The 14,641-nt window shown below is 32.8% G+C and overlaps 2 protein-coding genes across 19 annotated transcripts; one reads left to right on the forward strand and one right to left on the reverse strand.

Annotated features, from left to right (window-relative positions):
* Nucleotides 1-1,591: 1,591 nt before the first annotated feature.
* Nucleotides 1,592-13,626, reverse strand: LOC107950118 (kinesin-like protein KIN-12G). The gene is made up of 7 exons (XM_041090043.1): nt 13,493-13,626; nt 13,274-13,335; nt 12,202-12,264; nt 12,000-12,077; nt 3,246-3,411; nt 2,361-2,426; nt 1,592-1,994 (listed from the first exon to the last, which is right to left on the reverse strand). The coding sequence occupies exons 4-7, from the start codon at nt 12,050-12,052 to the stop codon at nt 1,908-1,910; spliced, it is 372 nt and encodes a 123-aa protein (XP_040945977.1). The 5' UTR covers nt 12,053-12,077; nt 12,202-12,264; nt 13,274-13,335; nt 13,493-13,626; the 3' UTR covers nt 1,592-1,907.
* LOC107950116 (probable methyltransferase PMT18) lies at nt 5,769-10,310 on the forward strand. Of its 18 annotated transcripts, XM_041090038.1 has the most exons (9): nt 5,984-6,002; nt 6,146-6,241; nt 6,678-6,743; nt 7,580-7,690; nt 7,768-8,305; nt 8,513-8,723; nt 8,865-9,162; nt 9,271-9,738; nt 9,824-10,310. In XM_041090038.1, the coding sequence occupies exons 5-9, from the start codon at nt 7,925-7,927 to the stop codon at nt 10,050-10,052; spliced, it is 1,587 nt and encodes a 528-aa protein (XP_040945972.1). In that variant the 5' UTR covers nt 5,984-6,002; nt 6,146-6,241; nt 6,678-6,743; nt 7,580-7,690; nt 7,768-7,924; the 3' UTR covers nt 10,053-10,310. The 18 variants fall into 18 exon arrangements, with proteins under 18 accessions (XP_016740357.1, XP_040945972.1, XP_040945976.1 ...); XM_016884868.2 differs by lacking the exon at nt 5,984-6,002 and adding an exon at nt 5,769-5,863 and having other exon boundaries at nt 7,580-8,305; XM_041090042.1 differs by lacking the exon at nt 5,984-6,002 and having other exon boundaries at nt 6,068-6,241; nt 6,653-6,743.
* Nucleotides 13,627-14,641: the final 1,015 nt, after the last annotated feature.

Consider the following 14,641-nt stretch of genomic DNA (forward strand, 5'->3'; position numbering starts at 1 on the left):
TCATAATATTATTTTGAATTTAAATTTATTTTAAGTACTATTAATTACATATTAAATATTTAAAATTATTTTGAAATTTAATCATATAAAAATTTTGAGATAAATATTTTATTTTTTATTCAAAATATATGAATTAGTATTATTTAGGGCCAGTTCTTTATTGCTTTTGAGAAGTACTTTTGAGAAGTGCTTTTGAGAAATTTGAGTGTTTGGCATTGCTGTCAAAAAGTACTTTTGAAGAATAAAATGTCCATTTTAGACATGAGATTATAAAGTAACAAATATGTATTTAAATAATGTTCAAATTAGTTAATATTATGATATTTTAGCAAAAATATAAAAAAATAATTTATTATAACTTATTGTTAATATTTTTAATATATAATATTAATTTTAAATATTTCTAAGTAATTAATAATAATTATTTATAAAATTTAATTAGAATATATAAACTATATTTAAATATTTAAATATAAAAATTAAATATTTGTAATTAGATATTGACAAGATTGTATTATTATAAAAATTATTTTTTATTTTTAATTAATGCTTTTAACACATTTGTATTATTTTATTTTAAAATGTATTTGAATATATAACTCATATTATATACTAACATAACATAGAAAACATAAACCTAACGAATTAAAATATTACATATATTTGGATTAAAATTTTAAAAAGGGATAATATTTATATACCAAATATAAATACTAAAAATTTGTCAATAGCATTTACAATTTAAAGTGAATTCATTAAACTAGATGCTGTATTTGATAAGCATATGAAAATAATTTGGTTATATTCAATAAATAATTTGGTTAATACAATACTTATATTTGATAAGTATATGAAAATGAAAGTCGAGACTGTCTGATGAAGGACGCAAAAAAGAATATTTCATGGAAAGAAGATTGTTAGGATGAATTCTTCAATTCCAATCATTTAAATATACTACCCCTTTCTTTTATGGTGATCGTCATATTATATATTTTTAGCATATAATTGTGTTGTGTTCCAAGTTCTCAAATCTAATATTTCTTTTTAAGGAAAGATCGGATCCATGTTTTCAACATCTCTGCTTTGGAAACTGTAAGTGTGAAAACCTCTCTGCTTTGGAAAGACTTGATAAAACTCTGGCTGCAGTTTATCTTTACTGTGATAAAATATTCCACATGGTACTGCTTTCATGGTCACTATAATGAAAACATCACCATAAAGCAAAACTAGCTGTAACAATGCACTGTTGCTACACAATTATTTACCATTTGAAAAAAAATTGAAAGAGAAAGGGTGCTAAACCATTAGTGTCTGTTTTGCTACAGTCAAGTGCTTCACAGTGTGAATACTGATGCTTTTCTTGCACTGATGCTTTTTCATTTCTGATAAAGATCCACACCCGTTCTAAGTTGGACAATGTGTAAAAAAAAGCATGCAAGCATTGGTAATCAAGAGCATGCAAGCATTAAAAGAAATAAGAATATAACCAATAATTAAACAAGTCATCGTGCGAAAGTTGATACCTAGTGTAGCCTCTAGAACAATAAATACAATTGAACCTATAATCCAATTAAACTCAATGACAAAAACATTAATGAATATGTAGAAGATTTCATTAAATAATACTTATTATCAAAGTGATTACTCATTTGCAGTATCCTAGTCCATTTCATTTTGCTCATACAGTTTTAAAATTGAAAGAACATTCTATTATAACAATGTCCAGCTTATAACATAAAGAGAGCACCAAATTCTGAGCATCAGAGTGTGCCTGCTGCAACTCTACCTTAACAGGCTCAGCTGCTTGCAGTTCTGCTTCCATCTTAGCTATTTTATCCGTAAGGCTCCTCATTTGTTGTTCTCTTTCAGATGTTACAGCTCCTATCTGAGCATGCAAGATCTGCAACTCATGCTGTGCAGCAGCAAGTTCCTATCTCATTATCCAGATTTTCACTTTTGCCATTAACAAAAGCTCGTAGACGAGATACTTCTTTCTGAAAAACAGAATTTTGGATAATAAGGATAACTAGAAACCTGAAAGAATATGAGAACCATGCAAATGAAATAAATAAAATGAATCATTTAAACTTTGGCATGGCTTCAGCTCACAAAAACAGAAGATTCTGCTTGCTGCTTGAAATTTTGTAAATTAACATTTATTATTTCTACCTTTATTTTTCAGTTAAGATAAAGCAAAACATAATACAATTACTGCTTGCTCAATAGAAAGGAGATTCAGCGGAGAAGTATAGTGAAACTCATATTGATAAATAGAAACTGAGCAAACCGCCTACTATTACAGTATTACAATAACTTTAAAGGTACTTTCAAATATGATCGTAAGTTTAACAATATTATACCTTCAGCTGTTGAATTTGCAGTCTCATAGCAACAACATCTCCAGATGCATCTTCATTTACCACTGCCTACAATACATTAGTTCAAATCTTTCAATAAATATGACATCCAAAATTTAAAAACTATATACATTAACTAGAATTTGACTAACTGATTAAGAGGTTAAAAGAAATAAATTTTTTTTAACAAAAAGTTGTATTTTAAATATATATACATGAAAAAACTTGGTATCACTCTACCTTTTTAACTAAATGGGTTCCACAACACAAAACTCTTATTATTAGTATACAAGTATAGATTATGTAGTCTAAACAGGCTCAAAGGCTAGCATCAGTTCCCGTTGGGAACAGAAAATGAAACAGAGGATTTCAGGAAATCACATGAATGACGAGTAAGCCATGCATTGAATTAAAAGTAGCTAAGCAAAGATCTCATAAATTGTTCTTAATAAATTTAGCCCGCTGTGCAAACTTCAATGTACTTAGTGTCTCCAATGAACAACTGCAGAAAATGCCCAAAAGTTCGAACTTGAACAGTTCCAATGAAACCAAATTAATTTTGAAAACAATTTATAACCATGAACAGTCATCCTTTGTTTTTCTTTTATCGGTTCTTCACCACATAGTAAATAGGCTCACTCTCATATAAGAATCAAACAAACAATTTACACCACAGTTCCAAATCTCAATCAAATAGAGGCTAAAGGAAGAATTAACTAAAAGAAACCACAAAACCAATATGAAGAGACTTTTTAACAGATGAAAGTGGAAGAGTAGCAAAGCAAATCCAGAATATAGGTTTGATCAGATAATACAATTCGAAATTAATGAAAGACCCAGAAAATCTAATCAAATGGGAAGTAATAGGAGGAGTAAAAAAAAAGAAACCTTTCGGCAGTGGCGAGATTGGTGGGCACATCGTCGGTGCAAGCAAATTGCAATGCTGAAACAACTACTTGCCTGTTTCCCTTCTCCATTTCTTTTATCTCGATTCTCAATCCCCAAACCACAGCCACCGAGTAGAGTAAAGCAAAGCAGTAATCTAGAATTTTCCCTGAAAATTCTAATCGAAAGCAGTAAGCCAAAATTTTGAAAGTGAAAATGTGAAAAAATGGGTATAGAGCTCCTCTAAAGAACTAGAGAAAAGAAACTTTTTTGGGGGAGAAAGCAGGTTAAAATGGGAAATTATCAGCCAAACGGACTTTTGGCTGAAGAAATGGAGAAATTTTTAACTTCTCCATCAGCCAAAAAGCACTTCTCAGATGGTGGAAAAAATTTTGAAACGATGGCCGTTCTTCTTTGCTTTTAAGAGAAAAGCACTTTTTGTTGCAAAAGCCCATTTAAAAAGCAGAGGAGAACGGGGCCTTAGAAAGATAAGTTAAATTACATACTATTTGTTGATAATAAACTAACTTTTTTAATATTAATAAACATCACTAAAAATATTTTTTTATAAAAAATATGGTTAAAATATAAAAATAATAAAATTTGTGTTTTATTTGAAAAAAAATAGTTGGAATTTATTAACATATTACTAACAAAATACTCATTACTAACAAAGTACTCGATGTAACTTTTCTAAAGTTTTAATGGGAGTTGTATCCAACGCTACATTCTTGATAGTCTCGATGTTAGCAATTAACCCCACCTTATATCTGGAGTGTCGGCATATAGACATTACTTTTTCCTCCATGTCGATGGATGATAATGGTGTTAAATTAAGTGAAATAAGCGATTTGCATAGCCAATAATTCCAGTGAAACTGAAGTTTCATGACGATTTAGAAAAGGCTCATTTTCAGAGAAAAAGCCATGTCTATCGTTAATTTTTTCCCCCTCTTCTAGTTTCTGGAAATAGATTTTTCTAATTAAAGTAAGCCTTACCCAACATTTCTTTGACATTTACAAATGTTATGGATGAGTACAGGGGAGCATTTTTTATTATTATTTATGAAATCCTGTCAGGACCAACTATCATGGGTGGCCAACATATGTGTGTGTATATATATATATGCAAATTTAACTGAGAAGAATATGACTTGTTCAAAATCAAATACTGCCCATTTTATTCTTAAATGGCTTATTCTCTTGGAAAGCATACTTTGTGGAGGAATGGTTTAAGATGCTTTTATACTCATCACCGTGGGAATCAAATACTCAGCCTGAAATTCAAAGTGGTGGCGACCAAAAGGAAGAGCTGATAAATTTCTCAGAAAATTCAAGGGCCTTGAAGTAAAAGTATTATGAAAAATTTTATACTAAAAGTTGGACTGAAATTTACTTTTCTACTAAAAAATAATTGGATAAATTAACTACGGTATATTAAATTAAATAGTAATCTAGTTCTTTTAATAAAATTTTTATCCATTTCTACAATTAAAAACTAATGTAATTGATGAAATAACCAAACAGTTACATGTCACATGTCACATATATTTTATGCTAACGTATAAAAATAGATAACATTTTTAACTTAAAAAAATAATTTTTTTCTAACTTATAAGATTAATTTATTATTTTTCAATAAAAACACAAAATAAAATTTCACTCAATTCATTAATTTATCATTTTTCAATAAAAAACACAAAATGCAATTTCACTCAATTCCAAGATAGCGGCCAATTGTATTTCTTATAACTTCCATAATCAACCATTGGGTAAATTTTGGATTCCTTCAATGGAATTTGGAAACACCCTTCCCACAAATCATGCCATGGGATTACATAAATTTATTGAATAAACTGCACCCAATAGTCAAATGGTCTCTGACTCTGATCAGAGCAATTTATTTCTGATCCATGCATCAGAGCCTAATAATCTAAGGCCCTGAATTCAGTGTGCAACTGTTGCTGGAAATGACCAAGGTTAATAATGAACAATGAGTTGTAGTTGGCTAGGAATGGGGAAGGGAACAATGAGTCCAGTAAATTGCTGATGGGGTCCAATGGAGATAAAAGGCCATATCAAACAGGTTACAATGCTTTGTTATTTGAATTAGGATTAGGGTTATTTAGATGATCTCAATTTTAAGACAAAAGCAAGTCATTGGATACCTTTTGTTTCCCTGTGTACATGGGAGTGTGTGCATTGAGAGACAAAAATCACGAAAGCATACTGTAAATTAAAAGAGAAATAAGGTAAGCAGCAATCTCAATGCCATTATGCTAAATGGCAAAGGGTTTGTGCCTTTTACAAGAACCAAATCATTACTACTATACTTATTAGTGTTATATATATAGGAGCCTAAACAACAACGTACGGTATCTACTGACCCTCCCCCATCTCCCTTAACAAAATAATCAGGGCTCAACCTGCCCACTACGCCCTGCCTACCAACCTCCTTTGTTCTTTTCCACGATTATGACACATTTTAAAAAAACTTCAAACAATAATATGTGAAAATTTTATAGATATATGATCAAAAGATAAATTATCAAAGGGGTCTTTCTGATTTTTATTAGTTCATCATACGAATGATATGGAATATCCAAAATTCTTTGTGAAAAGGTCTGATTTTATTTATGTATATGGACGAAATCATCTTTAGTTCTTTACGTAGACGAGTGTAATCATCAATCAACATGTTTTCTTTTAATATTTGTCAAAAGGGTCCAGCAAAAAAGTTCCATGCTTGATTACAGTTTGTGTATGTTTGGTGGGGTCTTTTTTTTTCTTGTAAAGTTGAAGAACAAAAACAAATCCCTTACCCCACTTCACTATATATTTTTTCCAAAATCAAAGAAAAGGGTTTCTTCATTTTTCTTATTTTATGTTGAAATTTGTGAACAGATGAATATGGCAAGTGAACTGCAGATGTCAAGAAATGGAAATGAGAGCTGCTGCTAGCTCAACAATCTTCTACTTCCCTTTTTTGTCCTTTTAAAAGTTAGATCTCTCATCTCTCTCTTCCTTTCTGTCTTTAACTTCATTTTTGGTTTAAAATATCTGTCCTTTTTTTTGTTTTTTTTATGAACAAAGAAAACTCATCCACCACAAGGTTTAGGGAAGTACATTAAGACATGTTATCCAGTCTTCTACTTCTTATTTTTCAGTAATATTCTTTTTATTTCCAAAGAAAAAACAATGGAATTCTAAGTCCTGTAAGTGAGGGAGGTTTTATATCTTCTTTTTGTTGGTAACTTATTATTATATTCTTCTTTCTGATGCACCAATGTGGACTGCTTTTTCTTAGCTACTTCATTGGTCTTCTTTTTGTTACTTTTTTTTTCCTTTCCCCTTTTTTTTTCATATTTATTTATGTATTTATATGTATAGCCCCATTTAAACAAAGTTCAGTGCACTGCACCCCTTTCTTTTACAGGTACCAACATATTTGGATTTTTGAGTTGCTGAAAGTCTCAGGGAAGAACAAGTTTACCTTCTTCAGGTCCTTTCTTTTTTTTTCTTTTTCTTTTTTAGGTACGAAAGTTTTCATTTTTTTTTCCTCAAAATAAAAGGAACAAAACAGTTTTTTGCTGCTGCCATGTGTGGTTCATGCTGAAAATAGTCCAAAGGTGTGAAAAATGAAAGAGATAACCACAGATTCAAGGTTCTGCTAAGTTCTCTTTCTTTTAACAAGTTTGCTGGTTTCTAAAAAGACTCCTTTTCTCCTTGATTTTCTTTTTTCCTTTGTTCTTTTTTCTTGCTTTGGGTTTGATGTTGTGTTTTGTTGGGCACTTGGGGCTATTAGATATGTTCTGATTAACCATTTTCTAAGGGCTTTGAGATGCTTGCTTTTAACTTTATTTCTTTTTCAAGTTCTTCTATTTTTGGTACAAATGAAAATATTGGGGCTTGGTATTCTCTTAAGAAGCTTCAGTCTTATTCTTTCCTTTGTTTCTTCCGTTTCTTCTCCAAATTCCTGTTAATTAGCTTGGCTTTAGAATCTTTACTTAACTATGTTCTATTCAATCTAGTTTATGAATCTTTGCTTTTACCTGCAAGAATGCTGCCATTATATCTGTAGTTTACTTATGAATGAATCACTTGTTTCCTTATTTCTTTGGACAAAATGTGCCCATATTTTCTGTCAAATTGACGTTCTTGTTTTCTCTTATATAGAAATAATTGAATATTGCAATGCATTCTTAGAATCCCACCTTGCAATTACTTGTGTTGTCTTTCAACTTTTATGTGCAAGAGAAGTTAAGATTAGCTTTCAGTTCTGCTGCAATGTTTCAATTCTAATGTTTTCCTCTTCACATTTGCTTTGTTGTATATAAGCTTGTGATGAGATAATCGCCTTTGATCCTGATGGCCAAAGAGTACAGTGGATCACCAAAGCATCATCATCGACTCGAAGCGAAGAGGAACCCCCTTACTTGGATTCTAGGGGTTAGTTTCCTCTGCATATTGTTTTATGTGTTGGGAGCTTGGCAGCGTTCTTCTAACCCCAACACTACTCAATTTAGTGCATACAATAGAGGTGGCTGTGATAGTCATGTTACTACATCCGACAATGGCAATGCTGTAGTTGGTCATCCATCATCAACCAACTTGGACTTTGCAAGCCATCATCAAGTTGTGCTAAACAGTTCTAAAACAGTCAGTCAGTTCCCATCATGTGATATGTCATTCAGTGAGTACACTCCCTGTCAAGATAAAGTGAGAGGAAGGAAATTCGATCGTAACATGTTGAAATACAGAGAGCGGCATTGTCCCGCGAAGGAAGAACTTCTCCGTTGTCTTATACCTGCTCCTCCACAATATAAGACCCCTTTCAAGTGGCCTCAGAGCCGAGATTATGCCTGGTACAGCAATATCCCCCACAGAGAACTCAGCATTGAGAAGGCTATTCAGAATTGGATTCAATTAGAGGGTAATCGTTTTAGATTCCCTGGGGGAGGTACCATGTTCCCTCGGGGAGCTGATGCATATATCGATGATATTGGCCGGCTCATTCCTCTTACTGATGGAACTATTAGAACAGCAATTGATACTGGCTGTGGGGTAAGTAACGAATATCCTTTTCAATTTACTTGCATCTTTTCCCATGCTTTGTAATTTGTTGCTGTCTATTTTGGGCTATAAACCTTTTACAATCATGAATTGCTTTCGACTCCTGTTCTATTACGAAGTCCATATCCACTTTCAGTCTATGATATTAACTGGTACTTCAATTGCTAGTAATTATTTTCTTCTTTACTCTGGTGTTAGGTTGCAAGTTTTGGTGCTTACCTCTTGAATAGGAATATCTTGACAATGTCTTTTGCTCCAAGAGATACGCACGAAGCACAGGTCCAGTTTGCGCTGGAACGTGGAGTTCCAGCAATGATTGGAATTATGGGGTCACAGAGGCTTCCATACCCCGCTAGGGCTTTTGACTTGGCTCATTGTTCTCGCTGCTTGATCCCTTGGCAAAAATATGGTAAGGCATCTGCATGTCTTTTTTAAAAAATGAGATTAACTCTGTTAGGAAGGTGCAATGACCGTTTTACTACCCTCTATCTCTTTGCTCTATAGGTTGAAAAGTTGTGTATAAGCTAATGGTTTTATTTAATCGGTATAGATGGTTTGTACCTCGCTGAAGTGGACCGGATTCTACGGCCTGGTGGTTATTGGGTTCTTTCCGGTCCCCCTATTCACTGGAAGAAGTTCTGGAGAGGCTGGGAAAGGACACGGGAGGACTTAAAACAAGAGCAAGATGCTATTGAAGATGTTGCCAAAAGCTTATGCTGGAAGAAAGTGATTGAAAAGAATGATCTATCGGTTTGGCAAAAACCCATTAACCACGTTGAGTGCTTCAGAAGTAAGAAGGTTTTGAAAGCACCGCACATGTGCGAGTCAGATGATCCAGACACAGCTTGGTACTCTCAGTGGTGTCCTTCATGTTCTTGTTTCCTCCTTGATACATACTCTGATATTCATATTGTCCACTGTGGTCTCATTTTCCTTTTGTCATTTGTGCTAAAAAGGTACCGGAATTTGGAAGCTTGTGTAACTCCACTTCCTGAAGTAAGCAGCTCAGATGATGTTGCTGGTGGGGCAATAGAAAAATGGCCAGAGCGAGCATACGCTGTTCCTCCTAGAATTAGGAGTGGCTCAACACCAGGCATCACAGCTGAGAGATTCGTAGAGGATAATAAACTTTGGAAGGAAAGAGTAGCACATTACAAACGAATCATTAGTCCACTTCCCACTGGACGATATCGGAATATTATGGACATGAATGCTTACCTTGGGGGATTTGCAGCAGCTATGTTAAATTATCCAGTTTGGGTCATGAATGTGGTTCCTATAAATTCAAATCATGACACTTTGGGAGTTATTTATGAACGAGGCTTAATTGGTACCTACCAGGACTGGTGTGAGGCATTCTCAACATATCCAAGAACATATGATCTCATCCATGCTAGTGGCTTGTTTACTTTATACCAGAACAGGTAATGTTTGAGAGGTGGTATTCTCAATCATGAGCGCGTAATTCGTAATTGTGGTTGAACTGATGTTATATATTTTTCATTGAAGGTGTGACATCACTTACATCTTGCTGGAGATGGATCGGATTCTGAGGCCGGAAGGGACCGTTATATTTAGGGACACAGTGGAGCTGCTTGTGAAGATCCAGAGTATAACGGATGGAATGAGATGGAAGAGTCAGATAATGGACCATGAAAGCGGACCTTTCAATCCAGAGAAAATTCTTGTTGCTGTCAAAACATACTGGACTGGTGAAGCAACTCAAAAACAGCTCTAACTGGGATTTCAATCATCTCTCTTTTCTGCACTTCATTTGTCACAATTTTTCATCCTGGGAACAGTCAAAATCACTGAAGGGTAAAAGGGTGGGTTTGATTAAAATTATTGATGGTATAATTTCATTGATGCACTGTAATACTAAGCAGATTCTGTTTGTACTACAAATCTAGCGGATACTGTCATTGTCTTAACTCTTGGTGATATAGTATGATTAGCTAAATAGATATGTACACTGTCTGCAGTAATTGAAAAGTAAGCTCTCTGTAGCCTGCCCCTACAGTTTTTGAATTAAATGATCAATCATATACATTGCAATGCGAGATGATAAGGTAGGGATTAGAAGATAAACCTGTTTGTCTTCTTCAAAAGCAGCAGCCACCGCATATTAAAAGAACTGTGGTGCACTGTTGGAAATGTGATCTTAGAAAATAAAATGTTCATTCGAAAGAAAAGCTTAAACAAAATCTTCTGAAGTTCTTTCAAATTGGTTTTTCTTCAGCAACTCTTTGTACAGAAGCTTGTAATAGCCCGTATGGCCAAGGAATCCCCTTAGTTGTAGTTACATTCATCGGAATTGGCCTTTGTTGAATTCCAGCCCTTGATCTTAAACATCAAACTGACCAACTAATGCCAATGGCCATGCAACAGGTAATAGGTAGTTGCTTGAGCGTGATAGCCAAGCATTGAAATGAAAATCCTTTGCTTTAGGGGCTCTGCCTGGCCCCGTGTGGGGTTATGAAGCTCACTCAATAAATAGCGAAAGACTGTTGGCTAGTAGTGGGCATTGAGGCCAACAAGGGCCAAGGTTGTTCTTGCCAATGATGCTTGTTTTTCAACTTGGACCCTCTTAGGCTAAGGCTTCCTTTGGATTCAAACACAATACAGTGCATTGAAATTTTTTAGCTTGATTTTCAATCTCACTGCACCACAGTGAATTGCTTGACTGTTTGGATGTCTTGGCTTCCAGCACAGTGAGACGTTTCTGCTGCACTGGACAGCCTTATCTCCACTGGTGCTAAAAGCTTCAGTCAGCTCTAGCTAGGGCAGTAGGTATTTTTAGAAGACAAAAATACCCATACTTTAATTTATTATTTTACCATTTTATCCTTAGATGTTAAACTAATTTCTTTCCCAATCTTATTTATTTTCAGATTTGGGAACAAAACAGCAGTTTCTCCCCTTGTTCTTGCTGGTTTGCCCCTTGTTTTTGCTGGTTTCTCCCCTCTTTTTTGCTTTGTTCTTGGTTGTGGGAGCTTAGGATATTCTATTTCTTCAATCAGACTAACAAGTTAGAGATATCTTGTGTTTTTTCCCTCTATTTTCTCATGCTCAACATTTACCCTTTTTCTCAATTAACAGGGGAAGTCTACATTAATTACTGCACTCTCAGATAGTAATCTGTATAGTGATGCAAGGTATATTTATTCTTTAAAACAGTTTTTCCTCGAAGTTAAATTCTTTCTTAAAAGTAAAAGGATGGATGTTTTTACCTAATTGGAGGCAATGGCTTTGTGCAGATTGTTTGCAACATTGGATGGTTGATTAAAAAGTGTTGTTCTTCCTTCAGGGTGAGATGGTTTGCTGTCACTCACTGTTATTATTGTTGTCTGGTTCTAAATGATATACTGACCTTATCCCATAGGCAACAACATTTTATCTTTTGATCTTTGGACCTATCATTTAGCATGCTTTACACACTATTTAGTAATATTATTACTAACTATAATTTTAAGTCATACACAATGAAATTACCTAAACATCTAAACTCAAAAACATTTTAACTTAAAGCTTCTAGGGTACAAACCGAATTTCCAATGCTTTTAACACTTGCTTAAGCAAAAAAAAACACAAACAAATGCATGTAATTATTCCCGATAACGATCAAATTATATAGTAGATTCAAAGTTAGAACAGAAAAAAAGTGAAAGGAACTCGAAAATAGTACCTCAAAGGAATTAAGATAGGAGTCAAATGGAGTCTCCCCTGCTTCAATAGCATCAGTCCCCATTTAATATATATATCCCTGACTATATATAAACAAAGAACACAAGTCAAGTAATTAAACAGATCAAAAACTACAAACAAGCTATAAATGATAAAAATTGCAAACCAATCAATCTAGGAAGAAGGAGATTTAATTCATTGACCTGAAATCTAGCTGTCTTCTCAAAGGTAGTAATCTTACGCACAAATCCAAAAGCTGAAAATATCTGCATTATTAACTCCTTTAGAAAGATGAATGGAAAATAAATCAAGTAAAAGGACTCCAAAAAGTCATTACAACCTATAATTTCCACAAACAAATCTGCCAGAAAATAAGGAATGGAGATAACTTCAACATACCAGGTCTTAAGCATCGAGACAGAAATAATAGAACATATTAACAGAATACACCTTAACAATTGCATCATTTTAGATTTTCTAATGATGTTAACAAAAATTATAGAACATGTAAAATCTATGATTTTGTCGAAGTACTAGAATGAAGCAAAGCATAAAAAGAAAAATGATGAAAAAAATTGACCTATATGTGCTAAGAATCCTCAAATCTTAAAAAAAAAAAAACAAAAGCTACACTTCAGGCTGCTCAAATTTCAATTTTATCAAATATTATGTGATAAATAACTATGCAGTAAAAATCAGATACAATCACTATTCTTTTAAGGGTAAAACATAAAGCTTTAGCTGCTTCAAGTAAATTGAAGCAAAGTAAACTACAAATGCAAGAACTATGAAGATTATACTTTGTAGATTACATTGTTCCCAAAGAAAAATAAGTACTGTTCTCTAGTAGAATAGTATCAATGAAAATTACTAGCTTACTTCCGAAAAGCAGGTATAGTTGTCTAGATCTTAGAGAAAAACATTTAGATTGTAACAATTAGTCCCTTAAACCATTGCTACATGATTTCACAACTACATTAACAACTACAAATAGTGTTTAATTCCAAAATGGAAAGAGATAAGTACAACTGCATGAGCACAGAAGGAACAAAGGGGTTTTTCATCTTCACAGGCTATTATTGATTAGCCACTCATTCAATCTTGAATAACAGGCATCAGCAAACAAAAAATAATGCTAATAACATTAATGAATGGCTATTAAATCAGGAATCAGGAGTACCCATGCCCAACACTAAAAGGTAGGAATTGGAGGTAAGTAAGGAAGAGTAGGGAAGAGAGGTAGTGTTAAGGAAAGGAGAAAGGAGACAAACACACATGTGCTCTTTCTCCGGATGCACTAAGCTGCCATTGGAGATAATTCCCTTGACATGATCCTGCTAATTCATTCATATTCATGTCAAAACAACAGAAAGCTTTTTCTTTCTATAGAGCATGACAAAGCCACACAAATCCTAGTAATTACATAAACTCAGATCAAACTTAGAAATTCTTAACCCAAAAAAGAAAGCAAGAAAGACCAAAGATCTTCCTTACCAGATGCAAAACATCAATGGAAACAAGCCGCGCATCTTGACCTTCAATTGTTACCAAAAGAACATTTCCGGCAATATCCGCCGTGGTTTTGTTGTTTACAATCTTTTGCCTGTTAGAATATTGTAGGTAACCGTTTTGCCTCTAACCTCTGATCAGGACTTTGATCGGTGGAGGTGGATTGGGACTTTGATCGGTGGAAGAGGGGAAATAGGAATGGGAAATGGGAGGAGGGCACGAGGTTTGGGACTTTGATCGTTGGAAGAGGGGAAATGGGAATGGGGAAATTGCACTGTATTAGTGTATTTTAAAAATAAAAAAAAATATGTAGTGTATTTTAAAAATAAAAAATATATGTAGTGTATTTTAAAAATAAAAATATATATGTAGTGTATTTTAAAAATAAAAAAATATATATGTAGTGTATTTTAAAAATAAAAAAATATATGTAGTGTATTTTAAAAATAAAAAAATATATGTAGTGTATTTATAAAATAAAAATTATATGTAGCGTATTTTAAAAATAAAAAAATATATGTAGCGTATTTTAAAAATAAAAAAATATATGTAGTGTATTTTAAAAATAAAAAAATATATGTAGTGTATTTTAAAAATAAAAAAATTATATGTAGTGTATTTTAAAAATAAAAAAATTATATGTAGTGTATTTTAAAAATAAAAAATATATGTAGTGTATTTTAAAAATAAAAAAATATATATGTAGTGTATTTTAAAAATAAAAAATATAGTTTATATTCGGTTTATTCGAATCATTTGAAGCATGAAGATGCAATATTTTTCTTGAAAGATACTAATTTTGAACTTAAATCATGATAATAAAAAATTATGGGATTTGTGAAACAAATTAGGGAATTACCTTTCTTGTGAAGATATAGAACAACCCCAAATGTGCAGAGAACTTGAACCAGTTGAATCAAAGACTCTATTTTTAAGCAAAAAATAAAAAATAAACACAACCAAAAAAGTAAAAAATAAAAAATTATCCTTTCTATATCATCGTTATTGTTTACCATAGATCTTTGAGAATTTTTTCTTTAGTGTTCATCTTATGCCTTTCATCCATTCGTGATGTATTATTCTTATTTTTTATGAAATTATATTATTATATCTAATTATATATTTATGGTTTTA

Source organism: Gossypium hirsutum, chromosome D03 (genome assembly GCF_007990345.1).
Source record: "Gossypium hirsutum isolate 1008001.06 chromosome D03, Gossypium_hirsutum_v2.1, whole genome shotgun sequence".
Classification (NCBI taxonomy): domain Eukaryota; kingdom Viridiplantae; phylum Streptophyta; class Magnoliopsida; order Malvales; family Malvaceae; genus Gossypium; species Gossypium hirsutum.